The sequence below is a fragment of the Asterias amurensis genome, chromosome 2 (assembly GCF_032118995.1).
Source record: "Asterias amurensis chromosome 2, ASM3211899v1".
NCBI classification, from domain to species: Eukaryota; Metazoa; Echinodermata; class Asteroidea; order Forcipulatida; family Asteriidae; genus Asterias; species Asterias amurensis.
The window spans coordinates 23,727,291-23,747,091 of NC_092649.1; the positions used below are offsets into that span (position 1 = coordinate 23,727,291).

Sequence of the window (19,801 nt, forward strand, 5' to 3'; positions counted from 1 at the left end):
GCAATTTCGAGGCATATTTGTGTAGATCATTGTATTCTACTTTTACAACATCTTTCTAACCATATGCATTTTATAACAAACTGTTACAAACGCTTTTTATAAACCAACTCGTCCGATCCAAGGAAACGTGTTCCTTTAACCATTGACTAATAATGAATTTCTTGGTTTGTGTTTCTAAGCATTACTTACTCTAATTTGCAATGATACCTTTTGTTTTTGTCAAAGATCCAACCGCCCAAACCTCGCCATGCCAGTGGATTTATTTTGTTTGCTAGTGAACAGAGAGCTGATGTTAAGAAGAGCAATCCTAAAATGTCATTTGGAGAGATCAGTAGACTAATAGGAAGTGATGTAAGTACTCAATTAGTTTGAAATAATTAACAGTTATTAAAGGCAGTGGACATTATTGGTAACTACTCAAAGTAATTATTAGCGTAAAACCTTACTTGGTGACGAGTAATGGGGAGAGGTTGATAGTATAGAACATTGTGAGAAACAGCTCCCTCTGAGGCGGCGTAGTTTTTGAGAAAGAAGTAATTTTCCACAAATTTGATTTCGAGACCTCAAGTTTAAAATTTGAGGTCTCGAAATCAAGCATCTGAAAGCACACAACTGCGTGTGACAAGGGTGTTTTTTCTTTCGATGACCAATTGAGCTAGAATTTTCACAGGTTTGTTATTTTATGCATATGTTGAGATATACCAAGTGAAAAGACTGGTAGTTGATAATTACCAATAGTGTCCAGTGTCTTTAAGTGTTTGTGCAATATGTGCACCAACACCTCTTGATTCTGTTCCTTTTTTGTTTGTTCTTTTCCATCAAATGGGAAGCTCTAAAAATGTGAACAAAATCTCCTGATCCACATGTAATAAAATCATAATCTTTGTACTGTCTTATTTTGTACTGTGCGACACAATAGACATTTATGTCAAGATATGACCGTCTTTGATCTGTCCTTACAGTCCAAACAGCAAGTTAGAAGAGTTAGGTAATATGACCAAACTTAGCATAAACTATTGAAAGTAATGACATGATAATAACAATTTATGTTCAAACATAAAACAAACCACAGTGCTTGTTACACAGCAAACACATGTCTAGGTTTGACCGTTTTAAGAAAATATCATTGGGATAATTCGTTTGAAAACTTAAATGCCCTGGGGTGGATTTCACAAAGAGTTAGGACTAGTCTTATCTCGAGGACTATTTACGCGTCCTAACTTAGGACTATCCATGCAATTTGTATATCTCCTAGGACTAGTCCTAAGTTAGGACTTGTCCTAACTCTTTGTGAAATCCACCCCTGGAAGTAAGACTGTACTTTTCTTTAAGAACTCTAAATGCAGAATAAGTAAGTTTTGATTGTGTTTTATGTTGAAGTGGCGTCAGCTTCCAACTACAGATAAAAGTCAGTATGAGGTGCGTGCTGCAGCCATTGCTGAGACCAAAGCCCTAGAGAAGGCAACCAGAGAGGCACTTAACCCCCAACCAGCTAGTCAGCCAGTAACTAAGGCCCCTGCAGCAGGAACTATACCAGTCTTTGAATGTGGCTGGGATGGTTGTGATTATCAATATGATGACTTGGAGGATCTTATCAATCATGTTGTAGAGGTATCAGATCACCTCAAGGCAGTAGGTAGGTACAGCAGTCTTTGGACAACATTTGTGATGTGATCAAGCTAAATGTGTCGTATGCCGGAAATTAAAGCCATATCGGGTCAAATGGTTGTAAATTTAAGTAACAAAACCTATTGTAGATTCTATCAGCAACTTCTTTGCTGATAAATAGGAATATACCTTATGCATTGACGTCATCCAGCGGCCATCTTAGTGGAAAAACGGTGACGAAACAATCGAGACGCACAGATTTGTACGCGCTGCGCACAGTATTGTCCAATGAACAACCTCCTTTTGACCTCTAGGTGAGGGCGCCCTACTGAAATGACGTCATGTGCATAAGGTCTATACACTTTCTCATGTGTAGAAGGGTCAACCAAATTACACAGAGTCTGGAGAAATAGGTTGTTGGTGTTGAATAATTGTAAGGCACAAAGATAGATGTACGTAATAGTGTTTTAAAACTTTAAGGGAAGTTAACTTGTAAAAAACTGTAAGTAGTAATCAAGTTCTTGATTGAAATTGCCTGTGTAGGGTCCTGCTTAAATTGTTATGATATCAGGTAATAAACCTCGAGGGAAACTGACTGGGCAAAGTACACAGTTCTCCACATACTCTAATTGGTGATGGTTTGGCATCACTGGATTGGTTCCCATCGATATGACATCATCAGACGGTGAACACTGTAGTCAAAATGCCATGTGTCCTCCCTCTTGACATCTTCATTTTGGGGCTTACATCGCCATCTAGTGACTTCAACCATCATTTAAGAGGTCTGAATCTTGTATCATGAATCATGTGACAAGAACCATGAGGTCTTGCAGACTCAAGTCATGGAGAGGTTACAATTTCTAGTTAGTTCTATTGTAACACTTTAAAGGCAGTGGACACTATTGGTAGTTACTCAAAATAATTGTCATCATAAAACCTTTCTTGATTACGAGTAACGGGAAGAGGTTGATAGTATAAAACATTGTGAGAAACAGCTCCCTCTGAAGTGAAATAGTTTTCGAGAAAGAAGTAATTTTCCACTTCGAGACCTCAAATTTAGAATTTGAGGTCCCGAATTCAAGCATCAGAAAGCACACAACTTCTTGTGACAAGGGTGTTTTTTTCTTTCATTAATATCTCGCAACTTTGACGACCGATTAAGCTTAAATTTTCACAGGTTTGTTATTTTATGCATATGTTGAGATACACCAACTGTGAAGACTAGTCTTTAACAATTACCAATAGTGTCCACTGGCTTTAAACATAAATTCAAATCAATTGTTTTTTTATTTGAAACTGAAGCTGCTCACTTTCTTGAGGTTTGTTATTTAGGAGGTCTTGATGGGAACTTATGTTAAACTGTCTTTCACAAAATAAGATTAATTATGCAACTTGTGATTTATATTTTATTTACACAGGTGATCCAGCTGAACCCACATATCCATGCTATTGGAAAAGTTGTGTCCGGTATCGCAAAAATCAGTAAGTTGGAATCATTTCAACTAAAGATAGTTTACTTAAATTCTGTTAAGCCTTTTGCCATGAAACTCTGAAACCATTTTACCAGTGTTTTTTATAGATCTTGTGTGTTGTTCTGGTTTGTCTGTCTTGGCTTCAGCATACTATGTATCTTAGTCACAAAACTCTGTTTCTCAGTGCTTGGCTGTTGGGTCACATGAACTAAGTATAAAAACTTGATCCCCCAAATATGAAATAAATAAATACATAAATAAACAAAGAGTCACAATGTAGCTTTTATGTAGAAAATATTTGTTGGTGTGATTTAGGGGTCTTATTAAAGGAACACGTTGCCTTGGATCGGACGAGTTGGTCTATAAAAAGCGTTTCAAACCGTTTGTTATGAAATGCATATGGTTAGAAACATGTTTTAAAAGTAGAATATAATGATCCACACAAGTATCACTCAAAGTTGCACGGTTTTCCTTTTACGTCGCGAACTAACACGGTCGGCCATTAATGGGAGTCAAAAATTTGACTCCCATAAATGGCCGACCGTGTTAGTCGACGAGGTAAAAGGAAAACCACGCAATTTCAAGGCATATTTGTGTAGATCATTGTATTCTAATTTTACAACATCTTTCTACCCATATGCATTCTATAACAAGCGGTTACAGAACGCTTTTCAAAGACCAACTCGACCGATCCAAGGCAACGTTTTCCTTGTTGTTGCCCTACTGGTGAAGATGAATGAACATATAGCATGTATAGTGTTTTATTTGTTGTTTATGTGTCTGTGTGGCTGGGTGAGTGGTTATGCACATTCAAACCAAGAACCTACATTGTACATGTATAACAAAAAGCTGTTGCCAAACAATTTGATTTTTGGGGTTGAACAGAGAATTGACTAGAGTGGGATTCAAACCAACGATCTCCGAATTAACGTGTCGGCGCTCTACCAACTGAGCTATCTAGCCCTGTATTGGCGGTGTCCCTATTTTGTCAATATCTTTGTTCAGGGGCGCCAGTCAGAAGCCATACAACCGTTAACTGCAGTGTAGCCAGGGATCACACCCAAATTACGTCCAACGACCTCCGGATTAACGTGCCGGCGCTCTACCAACTGATCTATCTAGCCCTATATTGGCGATGTCCCTATTGGAGTACTAGTGACCTGATTGCAGGTGTTGACAAACTTGTGTATGTGCGTGGTTGCGATCATTGTCCCAGTGATAACTCAATAAAGGACCTGCGCTCCATTTCACAGAGTTGCATGTAGGACTTGTCCTAAGTTGGGACAAGTCACCCGTCCTAACTGTCTTATAAGAACAGGTGCAAGGTCGCATGTCACGCCCATGAATTAACACTTTTTACCGGTCATAAACAAAGGTTTATACACACACACGTGACGCGCTCTCCACCAATAGGATAGCGAAACTGTCTGAGGTATTTATTAATTGAAGATAAAACAGAAGTATTACTATAAAAAGCTTGATCATTTTGTTGTGTGTGCTACTTACATATAGACCATTTCCAGCGTTGTCTCGCCTGATACGACATTGTAAAGAGGTGCATATGAAGTCAGCAACAGGCAAATACATCTATCCACAGAACCTGAGCAGGTAAATAATTTCAGTCTTTGAGGACACAGACAAATGTGCTCGTTTTAGTACTTCATAAAACTTTCAATTTCTTATCATGAATGAACTGGAAATCTAGCATTGATTTTTGACATCAGACACAATGCTTGCATGTTTTGTTTAATGATTTGGGAACTATTTCAACTAACTTGTATATCTGTACATGTACATCAAGTTGTTCTCATTGTTCAATATTTTTGGCCTGAGTTTCAATTACGCTGCAAGTTAAAATATTTGCTTCATCCTTATTGATCAATATGAAAGTTCATAAGTGTAATATCAAACTATCTTCCAGCTAACTTTTCTACCTCAAAGATATTAACCAGCATTAACATAAATATGTGTTGTTAAATTGATTGCTGGTACATGTACAATGTACATCAGCACACTACTCCAAGGTATATGCTTGTGAAGTAAACGGGATGAAAAGACTGGTCTTGATACAAAGTCAGCTTGACATGTAAAAACTTTACCTAGACAGCCAGTTACAGCATAATTAGCCTTGTTGATGTTCAAAAACATTCGGGGGGTTTCTAGGATTTGGGGCTTGTGTTCCAAGCAGGTGGGATGGCATATGGAAAGTACATGTACACAGTGGGGAAAAATCTTATCAATCATTGAATCAATGCTAAATTTACACTTTCTTTGTTTTCACTATTTTTACATGGCCCAAATCTCACTTGGATTTACCCATTCGGTCATCGCTTAGTTTTCACAAATTGCCTGACTTGAATTGAAGTTTACTTGTTCTAGAACTGACCAGTTAACATTTAGAATGTGATTGGTAACTCCTCATTGGTCCCCAGAAGTCTTTCAATGCAGTTCAACTTGATATATCTTATTGCATCAGTTTTCCTTCAATTGTATTCATTCATTCATGGAGCTTCTCCCTCTAAGTTTGGTAATGTGCACACCTCAAGGTTTAGTTCTTGGACTCTTGCTTTGTATCATATGCAGTAATGAATAAACAAACATCTGCAATTTTACTTTACTTGTTTCCTGATAACCCAAATCTGTTCTTTTCTCATAGCAACCTTAATAATTGTCTCATGAACACAGTTACCTTATATCATTTGTGAATATGTTTGAAGTAAATTAAGAAGAAAAGGAAAAAAAGAATTGTTGTAAACTATTGGATGGTTATTTGACATTATATTATCACAAGAAACATTACTGTTATTTTAAACCTTAGTTAGCACCTGAAGTCATATGTAAAAGCAACCCTTGCTGGAATCTTGAACTGTTTGTATCATTGGAAAGGAGACTTGATTGTAAATGGCAAGGCTGATTATAAGGATGCTTAGGCTGTATTACCCTCATAGTGTCATGGCCGAGCGGTTAAGAGCACCGGATTCAAGCACTGGTGTTTGATCAGCAGGGTGTGGGTTCGGATCCAGGTCGTGACACTTGCTACATAAAATTGGGGAGGTAGTGCTTTCTGCTCTACCAGCTATGTAGGCCTCGAATTGAAGATACCCAAGCCTACATTCGTATGGACTGTGAAAGGGGTAACCCTGTTTCAGCCCTAGGAGTAGGTGGCAATGGCCTCTGGAAAAAAATAATTGTAGCCCACACCTTGAAGTGGCCTTCAGGCCTTGTGTGTCAGGTGACTTGCATACCCCCCAAAAAATAAATAAATAAACAAAATAGGAGGGAGCTAAGCTGACTAGAGCAGTGCTAATTTCAATGTCCATTATAATTGGCTTGTCCTGCTGTTAATCACAATGAGTTTTGTGATTGTAACGGTCAGTAGTGTAGGCTTGTGAAGAAACTGAACACATTGAGCCATCCAATGTACACTTTATATTTCTCATCAAATGCTCTCTAGTTTTGTGTTCTTGATTTTTTGTCTTAATTTGACCCTATGCCTAAGTGGTTAAAATGTTTTATTTGACTGTACATGTGTTTATATTAGTTTGTTATTTTGTTGTACAGGAATTACTTTTCCCGCTTTGCTGTCCATGGGAATGGGGATGGAAGTGGCAACACACCAGGTGGGCGTGCTATCATGGGTATTGTTGGTCCTCCCACTCCAGTTGGGATGGCTACACAACAGCTTACACATTCATCTCACGCAGGCATGCAAGGTGGGTGCATTGTGGATTGGTTGTTGCCATGGCTGCCAGGTCAGGGTTTAATGTCTTGGGGGTTGTACAGACTTATCTTTCTACAATAAGGGAATCTTTTTAAAATCTTTTTTTGAAATTTTATTGCCACCTAAAACTCAATTGGAGACTTGTTTGCTGCAAGCTTTCATTTCTTTTCAATTCATATGAAAACATCTTTTTTATGCAAAAAAAAAGTTCACCATCTGCTACTCTTTCGATTTCCTTCCATATGCATTTTTCCTTTTAAAATAGTTCCTTCTATTTTTCAATACCTTTGGTGAGTGACTTTTTGATAGAAGTGCTTACATAAATTTTTGACGCCATCATGGAAGTATGTATGGTAACTTTGGCTGAACTTAAATACGAAAGGTTCTCCTGGGAGGTCAGACAACTCATCCACTGCACCTTTGCCACACCTAACTGTAGCAGCAGCTGCCTATGGATAACACATTATTAGTACCATAATCCCTTTTTGAGTTGCGCTCTTCACCTCTAATAATCTTAACCACTAATCCTAACCACTTTCCCACAAGCAAATATTCAGTATTTATTGTTTTCTGCAGCAGCATGCCTTTATGTCATTATGTTTGAATTGTTAAATGTGTAACTTGTGAAAAACGAGGTTGTTTTATACATAATTTAATTTTTTCAGCTCATCAACTAATCTCCTGGTGTTTGGCTTCTCAATAATGCCATTAAAAGAAACAGCACAAAGTGTTCTGGAAATGGCCTCTTGTTTTGGGGCAAAATGCAGTCGTTTGCTGCTGTTATGAGGCTAAGATAATGGTGCCTTCACTTTTTGTAGCTGAAATGATTTGTGGAAAGCATTTTATACACATTAAAAAACTGCATCTCGTAGGAGTATCAGGTTGAAGTAGCTGTTGACTTTTTGCAGTTTCACTTGAAGTGCGCTTAAATACACCGTGTCTGTTTTGTCTTACGAGCTACTGTACCGTCTTCTATTATGTGGTGTTTACATTTAATCTTGAATTATTTGTTTTTTGTTCTGGTAAGTTTGGTTCTGTTTTCTATGTGAGGTTAACTTTTAACAATTAATTAATTGTCCTTGGTTTTTTAATTATTTTAAAATCTGCACATTTTTGTTTGTGTTGCTTGACGTGGTTAACAGTTTGCAACTCTAAATTCACTTTTGTGAACTACAATGAGCGAATTTACTAAACTTTTAAAGTCGTCGGACTGTATTTATATATCTATACCTATATATGTTTGCTTCTCTCTTTGCTTATTAACCTTGTAAGGACAGGATAAAAAAAATCATGCCTCTGTGCAGGATTGTTTTTGAAATTAAGAAATTTAGTTTTGTTTTGAGAGGATCATTGTCAAAATGGAACCATGACTGCTATCAAGTAGAGACATGTTACAATCTCCCATAACTCCCATCCCTTCATGCACCCCAGATGATATACACCGATTGCACAAATGAATGGGTTTATACATTAAAGAATACCCCCCCCCCCCCAACCCAAAACACACCAAAAAAAAGAGGAGGGGGAGTGGGAGTTAAACAGTAAATTGTCTTTTTGCTCCTGCTTCCGCCCCAGATGAAAATGTCTGGTTACTCAACTGCAAAAATGTACCCGGACTTATCTTGTTGTCTTTTATCACCATGACGTGCCTGTATACCCTAAGCCTTGAGCCATGGCAGACTTTGGACCATTGATGAATAAATTATAGCATCCCAACAAGCTCTCAGAATTCTTGTTTGTCACACCATGGCAAGACAAAGGGATGAGGTCTAGGGTCATGGATTGCACAATAAACCCTAGTTAAAGGGAAAATTGGAGTCCAAATTCCAGAGCTCTTTGTTCTTCTTTGTATGTGTGTGCATGTACAGTACATGATGTAATAATTACTCAACTGACTGCAACAAAATGAGGACATTCTGAACTACTCTGGCGCATATACGTCCACTGTAACTCAGTTTGAAAAAAATCATGTGTTCCAATAATGATATAGCACCAAAAGGTTAAAAAAAGGATGAGGCTTGATGAAAGTCATTGTAAAAACTGGTTTACTTTACAATGTGAAAACTCTGAAGTTCAATATTGGAAGTATTAAATGGCAAGGGGTCGATTTCACAAAGAGTTAAGACTAGTCCTAACTTAGGACTAGTCCTAGGAGATATACAAATTGCATGGATAGTCCTAAGTTAGGATGAGTAAATGGTCCTAACCCGAGATAAGACTAGTCCTAACTCTTTGTGAAATCCACTCAAGTACACATATAGGTGTTGGATACATTTGATACATACCCAAGGTGCACACTTTAGAAGACTGATAGATTGCATGAATCAATGTAGTGATTGTGGTATAAGTGTATTGCATGAATATTTCATTTGAATGTTTGATAACATTGCATCCTTGTCAGTGTATTTGGTTTACCCCTTCCATCCTTCCAGGCATGGCTATGCAGCCGATGCTCAATATGCACGCCATCCCGTATTCCAACAGTCACATGATAGGGGGTCATCCTAATGGCATGCAAGGGATGATCCCCATGGCCCAACCAGCTGGTATGCAGCATGGCATGCAAATGCACATGCAGCAGCAGCAGCAGCAGCAGCAACAACAGCAGCTGCAGCAGCAGCAGTCTGGTTTGGGTTATCATCCCCAACAGCATGTGATGCATGTACAGCAACAAGGTGAGATGATAAGCATGCCATTGACTCTGTATCAAAGCTGGCTTATTATTACATTGTCTGCAACACTCATCCATGGTTTGTACTCACTCATAGCTTGGCATTTGTCAGGCAACTATTTGTTTATAGACACTGGACACTATTGGTAATTGTCAAAGACCAGTCTTCTCACTCGGTGTATCTCAACACATGCATAAATACATACTTGTGAAAATTTGAGCTCAATCGGTCATCGAAGTTGCGAGATAATAATGGAAGGAAAAACACCCTTGTCACACGAAGTTGTGTGCTTTCAGATGCTTGATTTCGAGACCTCACATTCTAAATCTTAGGTCTTGAAATCAAATTCGTGGAAATTTACTTCTTTCTCGAAAACTACGCTTCTTCAGAGGGAGCCGCTTTTCACAATGTTTTATACTATCGACCTCTCCACATTACTCGTTACCAAAAAAGGTTTTATGCTTATAATTATTTTGAGTAACTACCAATAGTGTCCACTGCCTTTAAAGCAAACTAACTTAAGTGTTTCATTTTCCTTTTATTTATTTATTTTTATGTACAATTTTAGTTTTGGGATTATTTTCTTGTTTATTTTTTTGAGTTTTCACAATTTGTGTTATTCTTTGGACTGGTTGCTTCTTTGTATACTGTACATGTGTTTGTCTTGTGTAGTTATTCTTTATTAAGGCAAATTTGGGTTGAAAATATATTTATAATATACATATTCATAAAACCAAAAAAAACCTTTGTCAACAACTTTGAAAGAGTAACTCTCTTGTTTGAATTGTCAAAAAATTTCTTTCTGACCATCCTCTGAGATTACTAAACCAACATTGACATTGCATTGATGCATTTATTTCAGACAAAACAACATCATATGGTATTGGAAAAATCCTCTGGATTTGAAAATAACATTTGCACGTGTTCTTGGCAATACTTATTGAATTAGTACAAATATTAGTTTGTATGTTATTTCATACATCTACTACATAGTCACATCTCTAGAAGTTAATCATATTGTACTGAGCCTCAACATCAAGATGGCATCAGAACAGTAACATGATTACGTCATCGAGTATCAAATTACATCAAACTTTAATATTTGAAGAAGAAAACATCTTATGAACCACACAATTTAATTCAATGTATTTATTAAAAGCTATACATCTGTGGAAAGGTCTTTCAAAACATAACTCCATTCCATAAAAACTATTAAAGTCTGCATTGTTTGAGAGTCGGAGATTTCAAACTGGGTTAAAACAAATCTGTCATTCAGTGATTCCCAAGTTAAAACTCGCTTATTTTGTTAGATAGATAAATAGATAGATAGATAGATAGATAGATAGATAGATAAATAGATACGTTTATTCAATGTTGCAAGTAGTGTACAATATGGTCAAAATCATTGTAGATAACAAAGAGATTAAAAGTTGAAACTTTAAACAAAATGCAACATCTAGGTCCGGGGAGAAGCACAGCTTTTGTTCCCCAGCCTATGAACAGCCAGACCAAAAAACAGACAGACATTAAAAGTACAGGACAAAACTAACAGGTTATAACTGTTATAATCAAGCAAACTCTTCTCTGCGCATTAACTTCAAAATGACAAGTTTTGCATTGCAGAAGAGCCTGGTAGATCCTAGATGCTACCAGCTGATATGAAATGCACCAACAACAGTTGTTGTATTCATTGTTTATCAAATCAGTCAAAGGAGAGTTGTTCCTTTCAAATCAGTCACAAAAGAGAGTTGTTCCTTTCAAATCAGTGACAAAAGAGAGTCGTTCCTTTCAATTATACTTTTTTATCCTTTGTGTGGGACTAGTCCTGGACGACTAAAGTCGTGACTAATTTTTTAATTCTCAAGATGCACTGTGGCATTGTGTGCCGCAAACTCATTATATTTAAATCCAAGTTGAAAGGGTTAAAGGATTGTGTCACTGACGTCTGATTGTGTTTTGTAAGTAAAATAGTTTGTCGTGAATAGTCACAAGATACACAATTGGTTCACCAAACGGGTAGTAGCGACATTTGTTTTAGTAGTTGTGGCAGCACGACTAACCAAGTAGTTGAAAAATGGTAGTCGTGACACTTGTCCCACTAGTCACCCAGGCCAAGATTGGACATTAATGGCACGGTTGGCTTGTGCGTAAAGCGCTCACCTCTCACCAAGGTGACCCTGGTGCGATTCCCGGTCGGGGCCATGTGAGTTGAGTTGTGCGTTGGTTCTCTGCTGTGCCACAAGGGTTTTCCAGACTATCCGGTTTTCCTCCCTCAGGAAAAAATCAAACATTTTTGATCTTGGCTGTGCTCCGTGGTCATAATGGGTTGATGTGGCTGGCAGCTGAATGCGCCCTTGCATGCCTGCTTCTCGAACACGTTGTAGTCGCGTCCTTTGCAATTCAGCTCTAGCTGCGAGTAAGGACGATTAGCCCCCCAAATTATTATTAATTCGTAGGTCCTGTTTACTAGGATTGGTAGTGCATGTAAAATAAACCAGAAACACTTATCATGAATGAGTAGGGACTTACCCCAGTGTTTCTGGTTCACATATCTGGTTCACAAAGCAAGTCCTTGGTTTCATTATCAGAAATTTCAATAGCAATAATACAATTTACTAAGTCAGATTTTCAGAAACAAAGCTTGAAATGTTCAAGCAACCAAGTTATGTGAATTTCTTTGTCAAGACACAGATTAGGAGTTTGCTCTTTTTTTAAAGTTAACAATAGTTAAGTAATTCAAGTTTGATCAGTCATACCCAGATTTGAGTATTGTTGCACAAAGTCGTGTGTTGTCACTGTGGCTGACTGCTTGCCTTCCCAAAGTGAAGATTTATGTTTTGCTATTTTCTAACGAGCCCAGAAAGAAAGAAAACATGTATGATTTGCGTTCTTTTCTCCAAGGTGTGATGGGTCAGGGACAAATGATGTCACCCATGAGTCAACAGATGATTGCTCCTAGCTCTCATGGTGCCCCAAGTCCTGCCATAAACCAAGGTAAACAGTCAACAACAACATTACTTGCAGAATATAAGCATATTTTCAACTGGATGAGTGTAGGGTAGCTGTATGTTGTTGGTCCTTAAAGGCAGTGGACACTATTGGTAATTGTCAAAGACTAGCCTTAACAGTTGGTGTATCTCAACATATGCATTAAATAACAAACCTGTGAAAATTTGAGCTTGCGAGATAATAAAAGAAAAAACACCCTGTCACACGAAGTTGTGCGTTCAGATGGTTGATTTTGAGACCTCAAGTTCTAAATCTGCGGTCGCGAAATCAAATTCGTGAAAAAATTACATCTTTCTCGAAAACTATGGCACTTCAGAGGGAGCCGTTTCTCACAATGTTTTATACTATCAACCTCTCCCCATTACTCGTCACCAAGAAAGGTTTTATGCTAATAATTTTTTTGAGTAGTTTTCAATAGTGTCCACTGCCTTTAAGGAAAACCATATTGCATGATGTGGGTACCAGAACAAATTCCTTTGCTGGTGAATGCTCGTCTGTGATGTCAAGCAAAGTAGTAGTGTATATTTCAGTTGAGGATGAATCAGAACAAGTCTTAGTGAGCTGACAGTCTCTAATATCATTAGAGAAGGCATTGAGATTGAGTGAGCAGAGATTTTTTGAGGTGTAAGTTCTAGTGAGGAAAGCTGTCATGTCGATTGCCAAGTGGTTAGATATTCCTCCATCAACATTGATGTCCTAGAGTTATCATTATGTATAATTATCCCATACCAAAAAGAACTAAACAAAACAAAAGGGACAGTAAGCCAATGACACGGTGCTGGGAAGTAAAGAAGATAGCTAAGGCCACATACAAAACAAAATTTGTTGATCGTCCCCGCCCGACCATTCAAAACCCCCAACCCCATTTTTTTTTTCCATGTCTGGATATCTCTTTATACTTTTACTGCCCAGATTTTTCAGCTGATATTTTTTTCAAAATGTACAGGTTTGAAAGGATGTTTAAAGAAGGTTTTTATTCATGTTGGAAAAGCAAGAACAATTCTTTAAATATTTACTTGGGCTACACTGTGCTTAGTTGTTTGAAAAAGTTCACAAAAAATGTCATCTAGGAGTTAAATTTGTTTGACAAAACTATTAAAAACACACAAACCCTCTGTTTTATAGTGATTGTGATGATTTCTTTATTCTTGATTTCATATTTGGCATGTCAACAAAACTTTAAAAAAAAGAAAAAAAAAAAAAAAAAAAAACTCCCTCCCTCCCCCATAACATCTTTGACTCAAAAGACTAACTCTAATGCCACTGGCTACATCAAAATAAATAAAAAATATGCACCCGGGATAAAGAATATTATTTGGTTCTACCTATAAATCAATGTGTTTTAAGCACTGTATACTTCATACTTTTCAAATTCCAGTACAAGAAATCCACAGGAATATTACTCTCAACTGAAGTTCAAACCCACATCTTTTGCCATTCTAGAGCAAGTGTCACCCCTAGACCCCCAAGATTGTCATCAGGGATTAAGATTATTTTTTGGGGGTGATACCCATACACTCGGTACTTTCCCATGTCTTAAGAAGAAGAATCAAACTCCTAGTTCCTAGTTATGACTATTATTGATCGGATGTTTTATTATTGTCAGGCAATGCTTACAGTCAAGGGTCCTCAATGCATCAGTCAATGGTACCTCCTCAGCCACTGTTTGTACCTCCACCACCAAAGACCCAACGTCTGCTACACTCGGAGGCTTATGTCAGGTAGGTGGCATATCAGTCATAGTATTATAATTACTGCGACGCAAGATCAGTCTCTAAGGACAAATGTATTGACGGCAAAGACAGAGAAAACAAATGTCTCTCCTAGTGACCCCTTGCACGCCGTCTGGTGCCATGCTCACCATGTTGGTGGGCAAGTTAGGTTTACGTATATTAACGACGCATCGCCTAAAATGCGCACTTCACTGCATAACGCACAGCATACTCTATGCATAGAGTTATATATGAAAACACAAAGTGAAACTGCCCACCAGTATGGCGCATTCAAGATTTTTCTGATGATGACGTCAGGTGAAATGGGTCAGTACATGTGTGTAGAATGTGTACTAAGGCAGAGGAGACTGTATCTCATAGAGTCATATTGTCAGTGAGTGGAGTACAAAGGAAGACATGACAAGTTGGCCAAGGTGATTCACTGGGATCTGTGTAAGAAATGGGGTGTCCAAGTGATTGCAAAATAGTACAACAATGTTCCGAGAAACTTACAGAGACCGACCAGGTCAAGATCCTCTGGGACTTTAACATTCAGACTGATCATGTTATAGAACATAGGCGTCCGGAGGTTGTACTTGTCAACAGTCTGATTTGTCATCAGACGAGTGTTCTCTGGTAATCAAATAAAGGAATATTCCAATCAGTAAGAAGGCTTACTCTGTGTAAAGTTATTAAAGATCGCAACTAAAATAGTGACCATACTTCTCAGGGCAACAATGGTCTGTGCAGTGTACACAATACACGTTTGATTCAATACAAGTATGTACAGTACATATTCATTGTACATGTACATAACATGCATACAATGAAAGAAATGCTGTAGTATGATACAAATACAATACAACATTGAACTATGGCCGCAGCCCAAACAGCTTCGCTCTGGAGTGCATTTTGGCGACCCCAACCAGAAACATTGGTTACCGGTTGAGCGTTTTTGTGTGTTTGGATGAGCGCGGTGACGATGCAGTTCAGACCAAACGGTAACTGACTAGTTGAGTTGGTTGGGCTTTGGTTGGGGTCGCCAAAACGCACTCCTGATCAGCAAGAAAAGTGGCAGAAATTGAAAGTTCAGGTTGAATTACAGTTTAAACTGTCCTGAAGAGTTCTTTTATTTTGGTTGAGGAAAACCTTTATGCATTTTATATAGAAACTTTCATATTCTTAGATCATCAAACATAAGAGCTCATCAGAACCCAATCTGTTGAAGTGTTCCAAGCTTCAAACGCATTGCATTGCAACCAACTGCATTGCTAGATGGACCTGATCCTGTGTACTTTCATCAGCTGTTAAAGCCATTGGACACATTCTGAACAGAACAAGAATTAAAAGTTCACAGATTTACAAATAACTTACAGGGTTTACAGAAGGTAATGGTGAAAGACTTCTCTTGAAATATTGTTCCATGAAATGCTTTCTTTTTGAGAAAACATTAAAACAATTATCAATTCTCGATATCGAGAATAACAGATTTATTTTAAACACATGTCATGACACGGCGAAATGTGCGGAAACAAGGGTAGGTTTTCCCGTTATTTTCTCTCGACTCTGATGACCGAGAGCCTAAATTTTCACAGGTTTGTTATTTTATATATAAGTTGTGATACATGAAGTGTGGGCCTTTGGACAATACTGTTTACCGATGTTGTGCGATTGCTTTAAAAAAGTGTACTCTTGAATTTTAAATTTTCTCAAGTAATGTACTGATTGGATACTGAAACTGTTTTGTCATAAATTTGTTATGACAGTTGTCAAAAGATCTTTGTGTGTACTTATCAGATAAGCGCAATACATGAAATTAGTTTGCTGTTATTTTGGCTTGATTATTTCAGATACATTGAGGGTCTGAGCAGTAACACTCTGAATGTTAGTGATTGGCAACGCAATCTGACTGTACGTCCTGAAGATGTTACCATTACTCCAGAACAACGAGCTCGGTTACCCTTCAGATGGCTGGCCAACAAACCAAGTAGAGAGAGTGAAACGGTTAAAGCACTATGGAAACTACGCGATCTTATGTTACATGATTCACTCAGAATAGCCAAAGTTCATGACATGTAAGTTGACTTATAATATCACATGGTATACATATATGCTGGCCAGAATAATGATTGGTTAGGTGGTGCTCATTATGTAAACGACCCTTCAAGTAAGTAGGGTATATGCAACTGAGTTGCATATGCTATAGAAATCACACTTTGACATTGCAATGATAATAATAATATTGTGAGTTTATATAGCGCTTTTTCACTCCCGAACGGGTGTCTCAAAGCGCTTCAAATTATTACCCCTGGTCACTGGGCCTTAATTCACTCATTAAACCATCTCAGCTTCCTCTGGAGTATACAGCCTCGTGCAACAAATGCGCTACTCTGCGAAATCAATCACAAGAACCATCTCTGCCCTCACAGGTCCCCATTTACCCCTGGGTGGAGAGAAGCAATTATAGTTAATTGTCTTACTCAGAGACACAAGTGTCACGACCGGGATTCGAACCCACACTCTGCTGAACAGAAGCATCAGAGCTTGAATTCGGTGCTCTTAACCGCTCGGCCACGAACTTGCAGTAGTTCTTATTTGTTATTTTCCATTTGTTGTCTGTAAATGTCGGTAATCAGACGGTTTTGCAGTTACTGGTCAAAATGGCCAAGCTTGCTTTACATGTTACTGTAAGCTGACCAGAAGGTAGCCACAAAGAACTATGCAGATGGATCAATGTGGCTAATATTCTGAAAACTATGGTACAAGGTTGGCAAGGTGTTTTCAAGTTATATATCAATTCCATCTGGTTCTAATGGATAATAGTCAATCCAACTTCAATATTATCTACTAGATATGGCAATTGATACAGCAACATAATGTCTTGTACACAATTGGATGCTGGTCTTTTGTAACTTGATTTGAATTGTGTATTTTAATTTCAGAGACATCAAAGAAGAGGACAAGCCTGAGGTCATTGTTATAGAGACTTAGAGTCCAAACATGAAGCCAACAAGTTTCCAGATATTACTTCTGCTTTTACATAAATGAATAGTTAGGATAGTATTTGTTTTGACCTGCTTTATATAGCGCTAATGGCCAAGGTTCATGATATGGTTAGATTATATACATACATGTAGTTGTCTCAAACAGTCATTTCAAACTGGCACACCATATCATTGATGTTTTATTGTTTCATTGCTTTTAAAAGAGCCTACTATTCAAAGCAATGCATTTTAAAATCTGACTAACTTGAAGCTGAATGAGTCTGAAATAAGTCAAATTTTGCAATGCTGAAAAGCAATACTCCATAACGTATTACTTTATCAATATGAAGAGTAAATTTGTCGAAGACTGCTGAAAAAGTCTTACACATTAATGCTTCAATATTCATGCTGGAACGTTGGTTTTGAGTTTCATTTTGTCGACATTTAGACTTGATGGAAAACGAGGACTTTCTAGGTATTCATATTAGGCTCTGTTGGAATGACGGAGAGGGGTATTTGGGCACGTTTTAGACATAGTCTAAGTAACATAGAAACACAGAATCATCTTCAGCCGATAAAGTAACAGTTTGATTTCATATATTAATGTTTGGTAGTGGATTCCTTTATTATTTAAGATGTTGAGTACTTTGATCTGCCGATCTTTGCGCTGATTGTAAATGAAACATTTAGTTACCGTATCGCCGTCTTTGGATCATCATAACTTGATGGATGTTTGGTCAAGTTATGGAAGGATGTCTAAAGAAGAAGTATGTTTGTAGAAGTATGTCAAAAATAATTTTTTTTATTGTTATTCTTATTATCATTTCCATTTTACTTCCATGTTTTAGATAGTAAGATTTTGTTAATTTAAATTTTTAAACAATTATGGTACAGCATTTAGTAGACATCTAATTATAAAATGTTCAAGAATGTAAAACTTCATTTATTAAGAACTGACCCCCCAGTTTTCCCAGGTTCTAAGTACACTAAGTCCTAATGTTTTAATAAAAATAATAACAACCTAGAAAAAACAAACGGCAATTCAGATTAATAGCTGAAACCACTTGTACATGAGTGCTAAAATTCACGACTACAAGCTCTGTGGCACTGTACTCAACACAGAATGAGGAAAATAATAAAATCATCAAAGAATACATTAACTTAATATAACAAAGTGTAATGCATTTTTAAAATTAAGTATTCATATGTTTAAAGACAAGAAATTCATGATAACCACGATAAAAATAAACCAGTAAAACCAGTATACAGTCAAGCATAATTGGAACAAAACGATAATTTGTCCTGTCAAAGAATTTAATTACAACCAAACACCATATTAAAGCCATTTTGAAATATGACATGTATTGGTGGGCATATTATAATTGCACTGTTTGGTGTGAGTAAATCAGTCTGTACACATCCAAACCAAACATTGTTTGCCATATCTCACAAAGACGTATTAATATTAACAGCAAGTTTAAAGTTAATGATTTGAAGAGATCTGATTATAAGTTGGCCAGGTCGTTAGTTCATAGAAGGTGTATCAACACTTTTACTGAAATGTTGTGTTACCATATCCAACAGTTCTGGAACGACATGCACCAAGTGGAATGATATTCTCTCATGCAGTGATCTTACTGGCTTGTATGTAACCCAGTGCTAGATCATGCAAGCCCTTTAATATAACCAAACAGTATCCTGATTGTGAACGTAGCCATTGCAGTGATCTAGTCTGGATGTTACAAGATAATACAAGAAACCTGATGGCAACTACATTCCAGCAAGTCCCCTTGCTAGTACATTCCTTAAAAAACTAATTCTTGAACTCATTATGTAAAGATACTAGGGTCTCACTCCACTAGCTTACTTTTAGGAGACTTCTGCCGTTTAATCCTTATTGTTTAATTCTAATACTGTATATATTATTACTGTCGATGCAAACTGAGTGGAAATAAACTGAACTAAACTTAACCTAAGCTCTCATCTTGATTCATTATGTCTAACTGCTAAGACTTTTGGCCATTATGCTGATTTTCTGTTTGTATGTCACACACAGTAAGCATGGCTTGGTAAGCATGGCTTGGTAAGCATGGCTTGGTAAGCATGGCTTGGTAAGCATGGCTCGGTAAGCATGGCTTGGTAAGCATGGCTTGGTAAGCATGGCTCGGTAAGCATGGACTCCCCGTCGGAGCACTGCTGGCAGCCCCTGCAGGCCGATTGGGGAACCCGCTCTGGCAAAGGCCTTCTCCCCTTGTGTATTAGTATGACTTGTTGAGTAACAATAAAGCTTCAGAACAAGGACAGAAAAGCCAGTTAATTGTATGTTATCGTGTCATTCAAACTGTGCGCATTGAAACCCCCCGTCAATGCTACAATGGTGGCAGCACTGGCATTATGAGGACCGGACAAGAAGGTAAATTTGTGATTTTCTGGGATGCTGAACCCACGAGGCCACGGTAGAGAAGCGCCGGACTCTCCACAGGTAGGAGACAATGGGAGCCAGGGGGGAGGCCAGACTGGCCCCCTGAGTCGGCAAATATTGATCACTGAATGGTTTGTTGTCCATGGAGGGACCAGAGGACAGGGGGCAAGTTTTATCCCCAGAGATTTTATGGGGGTTTCG

The 19,801-nt window shown here is 37.8% G+C and overlaps 1 protein-coding gene across 7 annotated transcripts in view; it reads left to right on the forward strand.

The window, feature by feature from the left end:
* The window catches only part of LOC139954256 (protein polybromo-1-like), a 69,511-nt gene extending 50,362 nt beyond the window's left edge, over positions 1 to 19,149 (forward strand). For 4 of the 7 annotated variants that reach the window (XM_071953975.1, XM_071953978.1, XM_071953977.1 and 1 more), the window contains 10 exons: positions 226 to 351; positions 1,381 to 1,636; positions 3,027 to 3,090; positions 4,593 to 4,688; positions 6,642 to 6,793; positions 9,234 to 9,476; positions 12,375 to 12,467; positions 14,089 to 14,203; positions 16,045 to 16,269; positions 17,137 to 19,149. In XM_071953975.1, coding sequence (XP_071810076.1) covers positions 226 to 351; positions 1,381 to 1,636; positions 3,027 to 3,090; positions 4,593 to 4,688; positions 6,642 to 6,793; positions 9,234 to 9,476; positions 12,375 to 12,467; positions 14,089 to 14,203; positions 16,045 to 16,269; positions 17,137 to 17,185 — 1,419 coding nt within the window. In that variant the 3' untranslated portion in view covers positions 17,186 to 19,149. The remainder of the gene's footprint in view (positions 1 to 225; positions 352 to 1,380; positions 1,637 to 3,026; positions 3,091 to 4,592; positions 4,689 to 6,641; positions 6,794 to 9,233; positions 9,477 to 12,374; positions 12,468 to 14,088; positions 14,204 to 16,044; positions 16,270 to 17,136) is intronic. The other 3 variants (XM_071953980.1, XM_071953981.1, XM_071953982.1) reach the window with 3 other exon arrangements.
* Positions 19,150 to 19,801: the final 652 nt, after the last annotated feature.